This window comes from Gymnoscopelus braueri, assembly GCF_963280865.1.
Source record: "Gymnoscopelus braueri genome assembly, chromosome: 1".
Taxonomy (NCBI): Eukaryota; Metazoa; Chordata; class Actinopteri; order Myctophiformes; family Myctophidae; genus Gymnoscopelus; species Gymnoscopelus braueri.
In genome coordinates, this window is record NC_137603.1 from 23,680,611 (window position 1) to 23,700,688 (window position 20,078).

The following is a 20,078-nucleotide window of genomic DNA, read 5'->3' on the forward strand; positions in this document are numbered from 1 at the left end:
CAGTAGCAGACCTGTAGACAACGAACAGCGAGAACACGACCAGCGAGAAGGCCAGGAGGGCGCACACCACGATCAGCTCGTTCAAGTAGTTCTTGGTGTGGATCTGCGTGGAACGCGACTCGCCGGGCAGGATGATAGGCTCTTCCCGCTCCACGTGCGGCGTCCGCGAGTGTCCAGTCAGAGTGGTGCTCTCCTGCCGGGGCTCCGCCCTCACGCAGTAATTGGCCAGAATCTGGCGGAAGCCCTCCTCCTCCGACCAGCATTCATATGTGTCCAGCCTGTCGGACCAGGGTTGTCATAGTTAAGTAAAACTAACCAAATAACTCAAAACTAGAATTGAAACAAAAACAGCATTTTTGTCAACTGAAATACAAATAAAAGAGGCTTTACAAAACTACCATAACTACCTGAAACTTTGTTTGTAAAACTAACAAAAATAATAGAGAAAAGGTACAGTACTTAGTTTTACCCTTTGTCAATTTATTCCCCATGAGCCTAGTATATCGGTTGTATATTAAATCAATCTTCCGTTTGTTTAACTTTATAACTTTTTTATGGTATGTTTTTAATTACTCAATACTTTTTCTGACCTTTTTGAATCTCGCACCTGACAAATACCCCATGTTATGAAAAAAAACAAGAGTGACATGAAATGTCATTTACAGCGTCTGTTTATTGACAGCTTTGCCAAGCTGTAAAAACTAAAACTAAAACTAAAATGAATAAAAAATTAAATTAAAAAACTTACGTAAGCATTTTTGCTAAATAAAAACTAAACTATCAAACCCGCTAGTTAAAGGACGACTTCACCCATTTTCAAACTATCTTCATATACTTGGTCCTCACTAATACTCATGATAAAATGGTAGCATTTTTTTTCGGTCTGTGTCTCATAGTAGGGCTGTGTGGACAGTCCAGAAACCCGTCTACCAGTGACATCATCGTTAGGCAGGATTTTTTTTCCAAACAAGATTTCAAATGTTTTATTTAGATTTTTATGAACGTGAGAACAATGGTTTCTATTATTGCATTGCAACTTTCCAGGAATAAAAAGCCTGCAGTTTCTATTAGCTTGGATTCCCCATCAATGATGTCACTGGTAGACAGGACTCTGAAGTGTCCACAGCCCTCCTCTGAGACACAGACCGAGTAGATTTTTTTTTTACCATTTTATCATGAGCATTAGTGAGGAGCAATTATATGAAGACAGGTTGAAAATGGGTGAAGTCGTCCTTTAACTAATCAAAATTCGGAACTATAATAACCTTGTGTCAGAATGCGGTGGTGCTACAACCACAAGGTTTCCCTCGGCGGTGGCGTACAGGAACTGGCTGGTGTTGTCCCTGTAGTGCCACCTCCTGGTTGCCAGGTTGGAGCGCAGCTTGCAGGGCAGGACTCTGAAGGTATTGGCTGGGATGGTGATGAGCTGGCAATGAGACAGAGCTGCAGGAAAGAAACAACTATGATGAGTTACGGAAAAAAAGATGGGAACGTCTAGTTATGTGTAAGTGAGATGTTTAAGTTACCAAAAAAGTATTTTGTTCAAAAGTGAATGGTCTGATCTGACTCACGGGAGGGTTTGGGTTTCCATCTGGAGCTGGGAAAGGTTCTGTTACATATAGCTGAAGTGTCGGCTTCTTCTACATCCTGCTGCCAGTGGCTGAAACAACAACAAAAACAAAAACAAAGGCGGGTTTAACACCTGTAATAAAAGGAACCTTCAACATGCAAGGGATAATGAACAGTGAGCCAGTCATTATTGAGAAATAAACCCTGACAGGGTGATTAGCTTTATCACCCTGAAGGGGTTTATGTCATGAACCCTTTTATGTATCAATAACGACCGGCTTGCTGTTCATTATTCTGCTTATTACACGGCTACTTGACAAAGATGTTAAAGAATTTATACAAAATGTAATGAAACGACTAAACCTATTTTAGAAGGATTGAACTGCTTATGGTCAGTGGCGTTCCCAGAAATTACATTTAGGGCAGGCGAGATTTTTTTCTCTACCTCGCCCCCCCCCCCCTCCAAAGGGGTGGAAAAATCTCGGGGGGAAATCTCGGGGGGAAACAAGTTAACAACAACACTTCACTGACTACAAAACTGAAAAACGTTAATAAAAACAATATGCAAGTATAATCAATCAATCAATTATTCAGCGGTGGTCTCTTCATGTTGTAGTTTAATGGCTCAAGCTGCTCTCAGACTCAGAGCCCATTTTATGCCAGGTGAGTACAGGTGTTGGCCCAGACCCCCACCCCTGGCACTCCTGGCACCTGAAGATAAAGGCATACATTTGCATCACTATAGGCGACGTCGCTCTGCTGAATGGATACGGTAGTGATAGGCTGCCTGCCCGTGTGAATGGACGAGGAGGTCCGATGGCCACTATTCTCTTAGGATTTTTTTCACTGCCTGTTTTTCAGTCTATTACTTTATTTTCTAGGGGAGGCTAGATTTTAGTTGGGCAGGCGGCCGCCTGCCTTGCCTCTATGGTGGGTACGCCACTGCTTATGGTACAGGAAGTAGTCTATGAGATTATGCCTGGTGCATCCACTGTAACATGGTCGGCTCCCAAAATTCTAGTAGGAAGTCAAATGTCGATCAATATTCTGTTACTGGTTTGCCTACTTCTCGCCTCAAATGTTTTCAAGAACATTCTTAAGTGTACTGTTTAGGTGTAAAATGATTGGTTCGTTGGTTGGTTCAGGTTGAGGTCCGCCCATTGCAAGAATATGTACTTCATCAAATTTTTTTGTGTGCAAATTTGTGCAAACCTTTGAATATATATACCGTAAATTTCGGACTATAAGCCGCGACTTTTTTCCCATTTTTCGACCCTGCGGCTTATATAACGGTGCGGCTTATCTATGGATTTTTACAGCTAACGGCCACTAGGGGACCTCCTAAATCTATGGATTTTACACCCGCGGCTTATAGTCCAGTGCGGCTTATATATGTTCCAAACATTCAATTTAGCTGCTGCGGCTTATAGTGCGAAAATTACGGTAATATGTTTTAAAGCGAACATTTTTAAATCCCGATCTGTGCTTCTGGGGGGTCCCTGGAACAAAACATTTTGAGTTGGGGGTCCGCGGCTAATTACATATAATTCTGGGGGTCCTTGACATGAAAAAGTTGGAGCACCACTGATATAGCAACATACTGTTAGGATTTAGAAAAATATTTTAGATAAGTATTTGGCCACGGACCCCCACCTCAAAATATTTTGTTCCAGGGACCCCCAGAAGCAAAGATTTGAATTACAAATGTTTGCTGTAAAAATATATGTATTCAAAAGATTTTCACAAAATAGCAGATCTACAAGCTCAGCACTCGGTGCCTCACTATGAGCTTGTATATCTGCTATTTTTGAATAGCCAGAGAAATCTTAAAATGACCAGTTCCCGGGGGTTAACTAATTGCCAACCCCTGTTCTACACACTCTGTAAGCTCCCTCACTCACTCACCTGTCAGGCGGAGCCATTCTGACGTCCCGGCACAGCCTCCCTGTCCAGGCGCAGTAAGGGTCTCTGGACAGCACGCACTCCCCACAGCTCAGATAGTTAGAACAGTTAGCTACAGGCACCTCCACTAGACCAGAGTGGGACGATACGAACAGCAAGCCCTGCACCACACACACACACATACATTTCAGTCAAGACATTTTGGTCAAGATAAACCATTTATTGCAATGATAATTGCATGGTATTTGGCAGGGCGTCTCTCCTCCTGTGATATTACAGAATCATCCGACCACTTAAAAAGTGGTCAGAAGGGTGGGCCGCAAACACTTTCAATATTTTCGAGCGGGCCCTGATCCAGAAAAGAATGTTGAGAATCACTGTTTCTAGACAGGTGCCAGTCATCATCTTATTGGTTGCAATTGGTTAGTAATTAACATTTAGGGAGTTTCTATTTATTTTTTATGAAATGTTCTCAAATTTTGGGGGATCTATTGTAAAACATGTGTTAATAGAAAAATGTATACAGACAAAAAAAACTACTACCAAACCTACTGATAAAAAGTAAACCGAAATTGAAATCATGCTAAACTCTAATTAAAATAAAAACTAACTAACTAATACAAACTGTCATTTGCTACCTGCTGTGAGTCATTGAGCGTTACATAAACAACAGATTAAGTTGCGGTTGTGTATTACATAACGGTAGATAAGAATGCAGTATGATTGTTTTGGCCTGGTGAGGTTCTGCTTATGTAAGAGAGAGAGAGAGAGAGAGAGAGTGAGAGAGAGAGAGAGAGAGGCTGCCGTGGTGGAATTTCATAAACTGGCCTCCAGACGATGATAGAACTTCCAGGAAACATCTGATGAAATTCTCCCTAGAGAACAGAGGACGCCGGGAACTGTTCCCCACTTTGGTAAATGACAGTGGTGGAAAAAGTACTCAGATAGTTTTATTTATTTATTTTAATTAATAGTAGCAATAACAATGGGCCCGATTCACTAAGCTGTTTACGCTCATATTTTGAAGGTAAAGGAACTTCCCACATTAGTAGTCTGATTAACTAATCTTTAATTGTTGGTGAATTTTGCGGGAGGCCCAATTTTGTCAACACATAAAAAAGCAAGAAAGAATATGTCAACAATCTTTTGCTTGAATGCATATTATAGACATGATGCAAATTAAACCGATTTTTTTTTCTTTTTCAGTTGACGTATTTAGAGCCGAATTATTTAGCTCCCTCTGCGTGTTTTTTGTTTGCATTTGACCACATCACATGAAGCGGTCATACCTTGATGGGGATACAGTATGAAAGCTGTGATATGCACTGCCCACAGATCCAGGTATATCACCCGTTTCACCCAGTGCGTGTCCCTGCATGTCGGTTTTTGCTTAGAGAAAATTCACCCTCCTTTAGTCACTTTATTTATGCTATTTACGACCAGCTTAGTGAATCAGGCCCAATGTAGAAATACTCTGTTACAAGTAAAAGGCCTATATTCTAAATGTTACTTAGGTAAACTACAAAAGTATTTTCAAAAATAGCCACAGTGATAGCCACAGTGTTTTGTAATAATAATCTAAAAAAATAATTTACAACTTGTAAAATATTCAAATAATTTAAATGGATTAAAAAGTACAATAATTGCCTCTGAGATGCAGAGGAGTATTAGTAAAAGGTATTAAAAATGGATACTCCGGTAAAGTACAGTACAGTACTTGATTAAAGGTAATTAGTTACTTTCCACCACTGCATTTGATTGAATGTCCCCTAGAGGACAGAGCACATCTGTAACCATTTCCCACTTTAATAAATGATCTATTTCCTCCCCACTTCCATAACCTTAGAAATGAATAACTATGAAGTAATGTATGTATAGGTAGATCGTAGCACTATGAATGATGCTGTGCGTACACATATGAAATATCATACTTATGACTCCCATAGGAACAAGTCTTTTAACCACTCATGACAGATTTATACTGTTTGAATATAGCAGATCTACAAGATCACAATGTGTTGCGATGGGACTCGTTGTGAGCTTGTAGATTTATTAAAAAAAGAGAAAAAAAAAAAGGGGCATATTTTTTTAACCCATTAAGACCGGGAAAGCATCCGTGTCATTTTCAAATTTCTTTGGCTATAAAAAAAAATAGCAGATATACAAGCTCATAGCGCTGTGCTATCAGCTTGTAGATCTGCTATTTTTTTTACCGTGACATTTTTAGCAAATCTTTGAATATATGTTTTTAAAGGTTTAATGACATTCACTTTTACACCACATTCAAAGTCTTTGTCCTGGTCCTTCAAAAGTGTACAAAAAGTTTTAAGTGAAAATTCCATTCCAGTGATCCATGGCAGGTGTTTTTCTCTCACATTTCTAAAGCCTTTTCAACTGCAATGAAAAAAGAAATCTTTGCCTGCGGGTGTCGCTGGTGAGGGATTTTGCCTGTCAATCATCGCCTCTGCTCCGCCCCCCCCCAAAGGAAAGGATAGGGGAGGGGCGAGGAGGAGAGTGGGCGGGATTAATCGACTGTGACCTCACTGTCGAAGGGCCAAGCTCAGATTACTTTTCAGCCTAATTATTCAGAAAACCCCAGACCACAGAAAATCCACTGAATGTTCTAAGTTCAGGTTTTTTGGGTGTAATTGAGGTCATAAAACCCCAAATAAAACATTGAAAATAAAAAAAGTGAAAATGAATGTCATGATACCTTTAAAGCGAACATTTTTAACTCAAATCTTTTAAATCTCTTTAAATCCTAACAGTTTTTTGAAAAAAACATATGTTGCTATAATATCAGTGGTTCTCAAACATTTCATGTCAAGGACCACCCAAAATGATATGTATTTGGCCGTGGACCCCCATCTCAAAATATTTTGTTCCAGGGACCCCCAGAAGTTGTAACAGAGTAAAACATTTTCACTTTAAAAAAAATACAAGATTTGCACAAAATGTTCACGATTTAAAAACAAATAGCAGATCTACAAGCTCGTAAATCTTAAAATGACACAGATGCGTTCCCGGTCTCAATGGGTTAAATATTAGGATGTTAAATATTGATGTACCCTCTGTGGGTCCAGTTCGATGTGTTGCACTGGCTCCGGCTCAGAGAACAGGATAATTTCTTCTATGATGTGCATCTTATCGTTGGTGTTGATGGCCTTATGCAGCTTCCCATCATCTGGGAAAACAGGAGGAACCAATATACCTTTTATTAAAGCAAAAACAATAACTGCTTGCCGTTTACGTACCGTATATACATTATTCTAACAATGTTAAAATGCCAATCTCTAACTTTTATGTCCTGCCCTCGGTCTCCTGCATGAGACCACATTTCTACCGCTCATCCAAGAGGCATTTAGACCCTGGTGTTGGGTAGCACACGGAGTACTGCCTGAAGCTCATAAACTAATCTTGTGGATGAAGTGAGTGCATAAGACAACAATGGAAACAAGCCCCCAGGACTTTTTGCGTTATCCTTTTAGCATAAATAGTTTAATTGTACTCGCCGTACTATTTTCAACATGTTAATAAAGTATTCAATCAATTAGGGATGGGACGATAATCATTATCATCGTTTATCGTGTTAAGGAGAATTCCGGACATTTTAAGTGTTATCTTTGATGTCTCGTTACTCACCTACCGACGTAAAAAGTGGCATTGTTTTTTTCCAGAGATTCCCCTGTCGTCATTTTTTCAACCCCCTCCGTTGTCATAATGGGAGCGCGTGGCTTAGGGAAATTCGTCTATTATAACCGATACAAAGTTATTTTTTTCTCTACTACGACTCATTGTAGAGTCTCATGATAGTCAAACATGCGCTGAAAATTCCTGAGAGGCTACCGGTAACGCCGAACGATTTAACACTGGTTGCTTGTTTCTCTACCTGGCAACACCAAGTTGCCATGTTCTGGAAAGAAACAAGAAACCAGTGTTAAATCGTTCGGCGTTACCGGTAGCCTCTCAGGAACTTTCAGTTTGACTATCATGAGACTCTACAATGAGTAGTAGTAGAGAAAAAAATAACTTTGCATCGGTTATAATAGACGAATTTCCCTAAGCCACGCGCTCCCATTATGACAACGGAGGGGGTTGAAAAAATGACGACAGGGGAATCTCTGGAAAAAAACTATGCCACTTTTTACGTCGGTAGGTGAGTAACGAGACATCAAAGATAACACTTAAAATGTCCGGAATTCTCCTTTAAGAAACACTCACAACAATCGGAGAGATTTTAATTTATCGTGAAATAGTCCTCCGTCATACCCTGGGATCAATTCACCACTTAAACACTCTAGAATTGGTAAAACGCACCAGTAAAGAACGTACTTGATACAGTCTTTTTTTCACTCTATAAATCTCTTTGCCAAAAATAGCCTATCTACAAGCACGAGATCGGCTATTTTTGGCAAATGTTCCACCCCAGACTATGGATGCTGGGGTTCAAGAAGTGGTTAACAAAAGTGGCATTTTAAGAGTTTTAAGCATATTTTTGATTATCGCGATAATATAGTAAATCGCAATTATTTTTGTCACAATAATCGTGACTCGAAATTTTCATATCGTCCCATCCCTACAATTAATTAATCAAAATCTCTCCATGCCAAGCTGGGATTGCCTCTTGCCTGAGCGGTACTCCCCCACACCAGAGAGACCATATTTTGCAATCACAGAATAAACTGCACTATACCCGTTCCGATGAAGAGGACGTCGTAGGCTCTCTCCATGCCCTGGATCTTATGCACGGCGATCTGTGTGTAGCGCACGCTGCGTTTCAGTAGCAGGGGGGCGCTACGGATCACGCTGTCCATCAAGAAATGGTCCTTCACGAAGTTGAGCACCTTGTCAGGCATATGTAAGGACGACTGTATGCCCATCTGCCTGGCATGGTTGGTTACACACTGCATGAGAGAAAGAGAGGGAAGGGGGGGGGTCAGGTGGAAGGGAGAGAGAAACTCAATATCATCATTATAATGTAAAAACAATAATAAAAAAAGAAATGTCCCAAAACAGATTTTTGCAAAGACAAGACAATAGTCTTGGCAGATGTAGTAAATTCTTATGTTGGTTAATGTGGCCAAAAAAAAGACAAAAGAAAACATTAAGAGATCATTTTGGTCTCTCATCTGACCTGCAGTTGGAAATGTTTGAAAACCACAGCCAGAATGTAGGGATCTTATCACAAAAGCATGTTAATGCAACCAAAACGTTTTGAATGTGTTGCATCAGTGATGTTGGCTTTCATAAGCCAGTGGTCTTTAAACAGGCTGACGGCATGCAGGCATGTGATCTTCATCCACGGGTCAAACACACATCATCTACACTTACAGTATACACGTGTACCAAAATAGCTGGAGGCTTATAAATCGTCTCTGTCGGGTGGAAACCTCATAATGTCCAAAACTCGTACTTTTCAGTATTCAAATTAAAAAATAGCAAAAGTAGTTGCTTCGAGCTTGTGGATCTGCTACTTTTGAGTGACGCTGTAGTATGATCAAGTAGGGCATTAGTTTACGAGAAAATACAAAACGTTTTTTTAAATATGGAAATGATGGGTTTCTACCCGACAGCAACGAAATACATGATGTTTGTGTTGATTTAGTGGAGGGGGATGGATGGGTACAAACTCACAGCTCCAGGACGTGGTTCTGGTACAGGGTGGTTGTAGGTGTACCACTGCTGGGTCTCTCTGTTCACCTCTCTGTAGCGTCCGCTGAACGCTCTCTCCACCTGGGCCATGGTGAACGCACACACTGCTGAACTGCCCGACGCTCCTTTATACCTGTGATACAACACAACAACACACACTGCTGAACTGCCCCGGCGCTCCTTTATACCTGTGATATAACACAATAACACACACACTGCGGAACTGACCAGTACACCTTAGGGCATTCACCGAATAGTCGAATATTCGAATATCAAACCGACTATTCGATTTTTTTTTTTTTTTTTTTAAGATTTTTTTTTTTTAGTGGCTTTTCTACAGCAGACATGCTCTGGTGTGACGTCAACTCGCATTCCTTGAGTCGAGTCATCAATGCCATTGAAAAAAAAACTTTTAAATTTTTTTATTATTTTATTTTTTATAATCAAATCGATTAATCGAATATTCGAATACTTATAGGTCGAATAATTCGAATACTAAAAATCACTATTCATGAATGCCCTAGTACACCTAAGGCAGAAAGACATGTTACACTCAAACTGTACACTTCAGTATTTGTTCACATAGCGCAAGACATATCGTCTTGCGCTATGTGGCAGCATTCAACAATGTTATATGGCACATGGCCTGTTTTCCTGATATGGTGCAGCCCTAATGCTTACCACTGGGAGGTGAAGACTCCATAGAACACGGTATTCTCCCAGCTGTCTCCGGTGGGCTTCAGAACAAACATGTCCTGGATGATGTTGAAGGGAAAGCCGTCGTCGGGGAGAGAACACAGCAGCTGAGCCTTCAGGAAGGTGGTCCACTTCTTCTGCAGCACGCGCTCTCCTCCCTTATCGCCCTGCGAGGACACCAGGAACACGTTACGTCAGACACCGCATGTCAAACCTTTTCATTTCAAGGACCCCCCAGTTTGATATGAATTAGGGCCACGAAACCCCCATAACTCTGAGTGTACAAATGGAACCAATTGTACATCCTCAGAGTTACAAACCCCTAAAGTGACATTTAGTTCCTAACTATCAATTATTTAGCTGGGGACCCCCTGGAACCCCCTTCAAGGGCCCCAGGAACCCCCTTTGAGAACCTCCGACGTTAGGGAGTTACAGAAAGAAAGATTCCTAAAGTGACATTTAGTTCCTAACTATCAATTATTTAGCTGGGGACCCCCTGGAACCCCCTTCAAGGGCCCCAGGAACCCCCTTTGAGAACCTCCGACGTTAGGGAGTTACAGAAAGAAAGATTCCTAACACGTTACGCTGTAGTTTCTATTAGCTTGGAATCCTCATCGATCATGTCATTGGTAGGCAGGTTTCTCAACTGTCCAGAGCCCTCCAATCAGACAGAGAGTGAGCAGACAGAAATGGTGGCATCTTATAATGTGAATTAGTGAGGACCAATTATATGAAGATAAGGTTGAAAATGGGTGAAGTGCTCCTTTAACACATTAACCGCCAAGAACGTAGTCCTACGGTCCGTTAAATCCAACTGTTAAGCACCGAGACCGTAGCCCTACGGTCCACGGTCTTTTCGCGCTAAAAATTTCCGGGTGCACTTTCGGAATTTTTTTGATCCACTTCCGTTTCCGGTTTGATGACCGGAAATAGAATTATTTGGGATCCGGTTTTGACGATCACGTCCGCCCTCGTTCTACAGACGAAACTGAAACTCAATTCTCTTCCTGTAGTTTTTTCTCCTCGCATATCACTGTTTAACGTAATCCGCTCTAACTACAACATGGATGCCCCGTTTGACACATGGATTTCACTGGGAGATACTGTGAGATGTCGCGGATGTAAACAGACCGTGTACGGCTCAATCTTAAGGATTTTAACAAGATCTATGGCGACATGAAAAAAACAAAAAAACAACAAAAACACCTTGGCACTGGTGAGTACATTATGAGATTAACCTCTGGCGGTCGATGTGTTAAGTGGTTGATCAGCTAAGAGACGAGTGCGTAGGCAAGGGTCAGACGTGTAGAATACAGTAAAATGACCCGCACACCGTCTCCACTTGCACAATAAGGACAACAATATTTAGGCAACGTTTCGGTCAATAGACCTTCTTTGGGCATCTCGGATTGTAGGACACGGCAATGGAAATGAATGGGAGTAGTTGCATGCCTGAATATTGTGAAATCTTAAACATGTGTATCTCTGGACTCAGGGGAGTCACTGGGAATGTCTGAACCCCTGATACAATATCTCAACTGGAACTGTCATGTTTACAGCAAAACCCTGTTTATCTGAACGACAGCGAGAATGAAGGTCGTTTGAGGAACTTGTTCAGTCGCCCAAAACGTTTAAAAGAACATACAGTAGCACAGTGATTCTCAATGTATTTAATTTCAAGGACCACCAGTTTGATATACATTAGGCCAGACCCTAATTTGATGCGATTTCTTATCTACCCCAATCTGCACAGTAAAATCCTCATTGTTGATTTAACTCCGAGATAAATCCAATTGTGTCCATGGTGCCCAGCCCTATGAACTGAGAACACTCCTTTAACCACGAATAGTACATTGATGTAACATGTATTTGTACTGAACACCAGAGACTGTTCCGACAGCCAACAGTCATCACTGTGGGCTTTGAAATTTCAAACTGCAGGGGCAAAACGAACTGAAAATGAAAAACATAAACTGCAGGTCTTCACATAAAATATATGCCTTTGTACTGAGCTGGTGAGGTGTTGTTTAGCTGCATTAAGTCAATAATAACAGCTTTGAACCAAAGAACTGATGGTTCACTTCTCAAGCTGCAGCATGGAAGCATTCACCCCAATCAAGCTGTCACAAAACCAGAGGTGGAAAGTAAGTACATTTACTGAAGTCCTGTACTTCAGTACATTTTTGGGGTAATATTACTTTGCTTGTTATGTATTTATATTTTCTTTAAGTTGCTTTAAGTTCTACTCCACTACATCTCAGACTTTTGACTCAACTACATTTATTTGAAAACTTTAGTTACGAGTTACTTTGTAGATTTAGATGGGAAAAGGACACTAGTGCAGCATTTACTCCCTGTAAATAATGGTTAAAAGATTGCCGATCTACAAGCTCACAACGTCCTGCGAGCTTGTAAAACTAAATCTGATCTGAACTTCTTCCACCACTGTACAAAACACAGATGTTAAGTGCTGGTAAACACACTTTGGGACATTCCTCTGTTATGATGAAAAACTGTCAGGAACAATGAAAAACAAGAGGAGGATTAAACAACAACAATGGGACTCGCCCAACCGCAGAGCGCCTCGCCCCGGACCTCCAGGGCACACCTCACTGCTAAAACCATCCCACAGCACCCAAACAACTCTCTCACACACACACACACACGCTAGGAGTTAATCACAGAGGGATTCTGTCTTCAGAACTAAAACGTGGAGAAGCAGTGTTCAGTTCTAAGCACCACATATCTGGAATACACAAACAAAAAACAAGAAATGACATATACTGTAGTGTACATCAGGTCGCAGCAAGCTAACCCCCTTGAAAAGTACTGACAACTCATGGCCCTTGTTTTTGGGTGATAAACGGACACAATGATCACTGAATCCTCATGATAGTGTTCCCAAGCTGGTCCGGGTTCCGTTTACTGTTCAGTTCAGGTTTAGATCTGATCATTTCCACTCACACATACATGAACACAAACGAGGGACACTCCGCCGCCGCCCCAGCACTGAGCCGTCTGCGCCACGTTAAATAAAACCATTTGCCAGTCTGTGATCCTGTCCACATAACGCTTAACAAAATGGTTCCTTCTGCAAAAGTAAGCTAGCCCTTTGATTGGCTGGCCGAGTGAGGAACAGCGCCACAGATTTACCATATAGTGGCCAGCCAATGAGGAAAAACTGATGAGACACACTGTGTTCAAATGTTTGCAACCAAATTCAAACATATCGTTGCTGCTGGGCTTGTATCTCCATACAAGCTCTTGTATGTGCTTTTTGTATATTTGTTCGTAAACAAATGCCCTATTTCGTTGTTCAACAGTGACACACAAAAGTAGCTTAAATAGCTGCTCTGCAAGCATGAGACAGTGACGACAGGGTCTGAACACTGATCAGCTTTTATTGAGATTTCTTTCTATCACACTTCTGCACTGTAATTTCTCTCATATTTCCGCTTGTACTTATTTTTTGTTACTGTATATTCAAATGTCCTTTCATAAATGGGTTTATTTTACAGTCTTTAGATTGCTTTGTTGATGTTTTGTGTAAAACGTTGCCTCCTGGTTGAAACATGCTATAGGCCTACAAATAAACTTGCCTTGCCTTCAGTGGATAATGAAATGCACAACTATTCTATTCTGGCTTTGTCCTCCGGGGGTCGCTATTAAACCCAAACAATCATCTTGTTGACCAGAGAGGAGAGGTGAAAGCACATGGGACTATAGCAGGCCCTGCCAGCCAATTAGCAGGCTACAGTAGTAGCACATTCCTGCTCTCTCAGCTGTCTGCATGTCGCCATTGTTGCTGCGCTGCTGGACTTGTGTACTCAATCACCCCCATCCCCCAACCCACCCCACACTTCCATGCCCTCATCGTAGCTGTCCTCCACAACAGTGGCTCTCAAATAGGTTCAGATTCTTCACTATTTGCTATTTCTACTGTCGACCTGAAAAGAAGTGGCAAATAATTCAACAGTCTTTTTTTCTTTTTTTTTTTACCCCAACCGGCATGCAATTAAGTTAAAATAAATCCTAACTCCAACCCCAACCACTAAACCCAACCTCTAAATGACTAACCCTAATCCTATACCCAACCCAAGTCTTTTCCTAATTGTAATTCTAACTCAACTAAAAAACAACCATTTCTCTTATGAGGATCAGGAAAACGTTCTATTTCTCAAATTCTACTATACTTGTGGGAACATTTGTCCCTCACAAGTATAGTTATACAAGTGTACAAAACACACACACACACACACACACGCACACCTGAATAAACAACAGACGAGGGGAGTGGAAGGGAGGGGGAGGGGGTCAGCGAGAGCCGGGGACGGGGAGGAGAGACAAAAACAACTTGTGGAGCTACTTGGCAAATCTAACCCAAAACAGTAGTTAGAACACCATGAAAAGAAACGTATGTGAGGCGTGTGATTTATCCTTATCTGTAGCGGTGGTACTCAACTCCAGTACTTGAGTTTGGATACTCCTGGTCAAATATTACTCAATTACAAGTGAAAGTTGCTTTATCAAATGTGTACTTGAGTTAAGGCCTTGCCAGGGTGCGATTGGATCAGTTTTTACCGCATGCGAAAAGACGCACGAATCGAACTGGGTTTGATTGAAGAAAAAAAACGCACCGCCGCAGCCACTTGCCGCACGGCAAATTTGGAGCCGGTGTGCATGAGGTCATAGAGAACCATGTGTTCTTTAAAAAAAATATATTGTCTGTTTTTCCGTGCGAAAAAACGCACCCTGTAAAGGCCTTTAAAGTACTGGATTAGTGGCTTTTAAAGATACTTAAGTATTCACAGTTACATTCCTTTAAAAGGAATCAAAGCATTGCTGTATTGAAATGTATACATTTTCCAAAACAATTTTGTTTGGATTTTCTAAAATAGTGAAAATAGCAGATATACAAGGTCATAATTATTATTATTATATATATTTTTTGAAATATGGCTTAAATGGTTAATTCACTTTTTTAAGTTTGGGTGCCGGGGGTCTCTTCCTAGAAATGTAGTGCAGTCAAAAAAAGGCAATATTTGTCTTTGAAATGTGGTGGAGTGAAAAACAACAAATACTCAAGTAAAGAACAGATACTCAGAAAATTCACTAAAGGGATATTTCACTTTCAAATTAAATAAACATTACGCGTGAGGGGGCCATGATTTTTCCATAACTTCTTTCATTTATTTTTCATATATTTTTTTAATGTTTATTTTATTTGAAAGTGAAATATCCCTTTAAGTACAGTGCTCAAGAAAAGGTACTTTGTTACTGTCCACTACTGGTTAAATACTGTGTTATTTGTCGTTATCTTGCTAGTGACAAGTTCTGAAGTGGAGTTGTTTGGATGACATAAATCAAGCACACCTAAAACTGTTCAAATGTTTGCAACCAAATTCAAACATATCGTTGCTGTTGGGCAGAAACCTTGTATCTCCATAAAAGCTCTTGTATGTGCTTTTTGTATATTTGTTCGTAAACAAATGCCCTATTTCGTTGTTCAACAGTGACACACAAAAGTAGCTAAAATAGCTGCTCTGCAAGCTCACAACACGTCGACGTGTAGAGCTTGCAGATCGGCTATTTTCCTATTTGTGTGTCTGTGGGTTTTATACATATTGAACCCATGAAGTATTAATAAGAGCTTGTGACTAAATAATGACTACAATGTAACACAGGTTATTTTCCCCCTCATTTCCTGAAAAGTAACGGATTAGAACATACAAGGTTTCCATACGACAGCAACGATGTGAGGCGTTTTATGTATCGTTATCTTGCTAGTGACAAGTCCTCCTCTGAAGTGGACAAGACTGGTCACATAAATCAAGCACACCTCACTCAAACTGTTCAAATATTTGCAACCAAATTCAAACATATGTTGTTTTCCCTATGGCCTGGTACAGAGGTAGTGGTGGGTGCAGGATTCCTTCCGTTCGCTGTCCACATGAATGTGTTAAACATAACAGGGTGGGGTCCTCAGAGCTCTGTTTATGCTACCCAGTGGTGGACAAAACACTCAACCCTTGAGTCAATGTGTAGATACTCCTGGTCAAATATTGCTCCACTACAAGTACCTGGATAATAAAAGTATTTAAAAGTATAAATTACAAATAACATTTTCAGATTAATATCACTGCATTTATGTGTTAAAATGTAGACATTTCCCCGCAAAATGTGAAAACATTAGATTTTCATGAAGGCGATTAATTTACAATGCATTTTTATAAGTTTGGGTCCCAGGGCCGGGAGTGGCTCAGGGGTAGAGTGGCCGGGTAGCAGTGGCGTCGTTACGCGGGGGCTTTGGTGGCTATAGCCACCAATGTTTTATCCAAAGCCACAAAAAAAAAAAAGAAAAAAAAGTTTATTTATTTATTTATTATATATCTATAACCCTAACCTAACCCTACCCCTAACCCTAAAACCGAAATAAAGTAACAAAAAACGGGGGAAATAGTACCCAAATCCGCGGAAATAAATTGCGCGAGCGGGGGAGGGGACACGCGCGCCCGTTGCCTGGGGGGCTAAGCCCCCAACCTAGTAGAGACCTAGCGACGCCTCTGCCGGGTAGAGTGAACTGGAAACCGCAAGGTTCCCAGTTCGATCCCGGGTTCCCCCAGAGTTAGTGTCGAAGTGTCCTTGAGCAAGACGCTGAACCCCTTTTGCTCCCGATGAGCAGGTTGGTGCCTTGCATGGTTTCCTCCACCATCGGTGTGTGAATGTGTGTGTGAATGGGTGAATGTAATGCACAATCTATGTAAAGCGCTTTGGATAAAAGCGCTATATAAATGCACCATTTACCATTTTACAGTACTCAGTAAATGTACTTCGTTACTGCCAACTGGTTAAAGACAACAGGCTAACACGGATCTGAGTTCAGTGTTAACTGTGCAGCGAGGTGAGGCAGTGAGTTGGGTGTCTCTCTACTGATGCGAGTTCACTTCAGACAGTGAGCTGGGTGTTCGTTCAGATGGGATACACTCTACCGAGTCTGGAACAATGTAACAGAAGAATTCTTTTGGATACTCTGAAGTGTGCTTACACAAAACAAAACACTTGAACCCAATATACTTTGTTTGACCGGGGTTCCACAGTGCTCATATTTTCTCCCGTTTTTTCCCTGGATACCAATTCTCTTGATCAGAAATAGTTGATCTACAGTATAAGCTTGTAGAATAGGGACACCATAGTAGAAGTAGTTAAGCCATTAGCGTGTTGACAAAAGACTAATGCTCATTGTACTGCTAAACAGTTTATTTTTTTTGTCTTAAATGTTTGTTTGCTTTTTTACCAATTTTTCTCCCCAATTTAATTGTCATGCCAATTGATTCCTCCCCTCACATTTCTGTATATTGTCACTGCTGTTGTATCATACTGTCTCACCTACCAGTGAGGAGACCCCGTAGAGTCCTGCTCCTCCCGCCCAACACTCCCTGCTGACAGGTGGCGCCCCAGCCCGTAGGATTACGTGTAGTGCCAATTATCACTCTCCCTGCCCGGCTTCACTCCCCTGAACACGGGCCAATTGTGTTCGTGTAAACGCTCAACAAAGCCAGATAGCACCACGGTGGATTTGAACCCACTACCTCTGTGGTGGTTGGCAATTACTTTACCACTGCGCCACCCGAGCAGACTGCTAAACACAGTCAAATGGTTTCACACACAACTATGACATCACATGCAAGCATAATGTTCAATGTTCAATTTATAGTTTAAATGATTGAACATTATGCTGTTCAGTTTACATTTTAAACAGCACAGTGTCAATTCTTGTGTGTGATGAGCTAAGTGTGTTTACTCAGTGATTACACAAGTGGAAGTAGGGATGGGTATCGTTAGGATTTTATTGATTTACGGTTCTTATCGATCCCCGTTTTGGTTCCATAATGGAGGTCAGATGTTTAGATTTAAGAGTTAACTGAAGTAAACAGTATTTCCTATTATTAGTACAAACTGGATATTAGTAGTACCTGAGGTAGAGCCAATGCTAAAACTTATTGTCCTGAAAATACTGGTGTTTAAATGAACTAATTTGCAATTTACAACTTAGGCATTTAGCAGACGCGCTTAATCCAGAGCGATTTACAGTAAGCAAGGAAAACACGAGGTAATACATCAAATGCATAGAAATAGTAATCTAGGATCATAGGTAAACCAAGAACTATCATCAAGAACCAAACACAATCGTCCCAGTAAACTAATTTGAATAATTTCAATAATGGCAAACGTGTACAGTATGTAATAAATAGTAACATCTAATACGTTTATATATACTGGATTTGGTTCCTCCTCTGAACTAAATGTCACCTAGGAGGGAGGATATTTCTTAAGAGAGAGCCATTAAGGTAACAAAACTGGAAGGCGGCTGCTTGCTATGCACAATATGCCATCTGAAGTGCATGTCCAATATGTTTATCAAAGAAGCTGCACTCAACGATGTCTGGGTGAATTCATACATTGTTGCGGCCCCCCAACTCCTACTGTACTCATACTGTACTCCCACAGGAAAACAATTCAAAAATGATGTCAGCAGCGGACAAGAGGCTGCTGTGCTGCATTCCAGTGAGATAATAGAGATGTATTCTAGAGCAGCAGGAGTCAGTGTGTTGTCACTATAGTTCATCTGCAGTAAGACAATGCACTTTGGGGAGATTTCTTTTGTCACTGATTTTCATGCATCCAGCTGAGGAGCTGATGCTGGGACAGGTTGTCCTGGAAAGTTAGCATGCTAAAATAGAAGCCATTGTTATTGCATCAATAAAGAAAAACAACAAAACGTTTGAAATATTGTTTGAAATGACCACCGATGATGTCATCCGCAGGCACATTTTCAAACCATCCGCAGACGTACTGTAAATGGTAGTATCCTATAGTGAGCATTAGTGAAAACTCATATATGGATAAGTACAGTATGTTGAAAAAAGGTGAGATGCTCCTTTAGGGGTCGAGTCCACAGAAAGCATGTTTTTGAGCTGCCAGTGACTTTCTGCCATTCTATGGTGAAGACTCGCTGGAGGGCCGAGCATCACGTTTCAGTGCGCTTTACAGAGCCCTGGGTGCTTGAAGCTGAAAACAGTTCAACTTTTGGGAGAGGAGTTCCGCTCAAGCTACTCGTTTAGGCCGACCATATCAAACTCAAGGAGAGGCGTGACTACGTGGAAAGCTGTCATCCAAACCCCTTCTCCTATTAGTGGAAGATCAACAAACATGAGTTTGTTGATCCTCCTGGCTGTGTCTGACAACACAGTCATTTACGACCTGACTTTGAATCATGAGAACCATGAGAAGTCCATGATTACTGTTGTTTCAGCTAGGCTATTTGTGCTAATGACACGCCTCGTGGCATTGCGATGTGTTGTGCGCTTATAGATCTGCTGTTTTCGGAGGCTGGATTGACATGTTTTGCCTGCACATAACAGGGAGGGGAAAAGCATTTCATACAGCCGGTAGAAGCACCCTAGAATAACAATGAGGCCTGCAGAGCGCTGTCTAACGCGCTGCCGGTAGGATGGGTGCAGACAGGACGGGTGCAGCTGACATTGTGAGGGAGATTGAAGGAGACGGACACATGACATTGCGGAGGAACGCGCCCGAGGGGGGGGTTCCGGGAAGAGGAAAAGTAATGTGGAAAGTAATGTTTCAACCTCCTGCTTAGATACGAAGACCCAGATGGTTGAACCGGTTTTCAACTTTGTGGTTGAAAACAGCTGGCCTGTATTTATAGCGATAATAGCTAAAATAGCTGACCAGCTTTTTTTTGTAGTTTTTGGTCATTTATGAAAGGGAAAAAAATGAAAAAGAACAGAGATTTTATTTTAAAATTTTAAACACCTCCTAAATCCTGGCCTAAGTTTTCTGAAAAACGTATAATATTAAAAAGTATTATGTTGCTATATACTATTACTGTATAGCAACAACAGAGGTGTTCCCGGCTTGAAAGGTATGACAACGTATATGTGTTCCAGGTCTAAATGGGTTAAATGCCCAAAATAGAAGGCCAGGTTCAAAGTGGTTAAAATAGTATTTTTTAGGGTATAGAATTAGCTTCTGTATTGGGAAATGAGTGTGCAACAGTAATTAAAAAAAAAAGGCATCCACAGCTGTATATATTGTGGTGGCAGTGGCTCAGGAGGTAGAACGGCCGCTTAGGAATCGGAAGAAGAATTTATATGTTGCAATAATAAATGTGTGGTTGTCACAAAGTCCCCAGGCACACCTGAACTTGTCTCAAGGCGCACCAGTGTGCCTCCACACAC

The 20,078-nt window shown here is 41.1% G+C and overlaps 1 protein-coding gene across 2 annotated transcripts in view; it reads right to left on the reverse strand.

Annotated features, from left to right (window-relative positions):
- The window catches only part of LOC308084451 (semaphorin-4B-like), a 90,627-nt gene that overhangs the window by 7,026 nt on the left and 63,523 nt on the right, over positions 1 to 20,078 (reverse strand). For both annotated transcript variants that reach the window (XR_013933088.1, XM_080427111.1), the window contains exons 9-16: positions 9,805 to 9,986; positions 9,106 to 9,256; positions 8,165 to 8,375; positions 6,540 to 6,655; positions 3,475 to 3,632; positions 1,572 to 1,660; positions 1,266 to 1,443; positions 12 to 278 (exon numbers count right to left, since the gene is read on the reverse strand). Coding sequence is in view for 1 of the 2 variants with exons in the window: in XM_080427111.1 (XP_080283237.1) it covers positions 12 to 278; positions 1,266 to 1,443; positions 1,572 to 1,660; positions 3,475 to 3,632; positions 6,540 to 6,655; positions 8,165 to 8,375; positions 9,106 to 9,256; positions 9,805 to 9,986 (1,352 nt within the window). In the remaining variant the exon portion in view is untranslated. The remainder of the gene's footprint in view (positions 1 to 11; positions 279 to 1,265; positions 1,444 to 1,571; positions 1,661 to 3,474; positions 3,633 to 6,539; positions 6,656 to 8,164; positions 8,376 to 9,105; positions 9,257 to 9,804; positions 9,987 to 20,078) is intronic.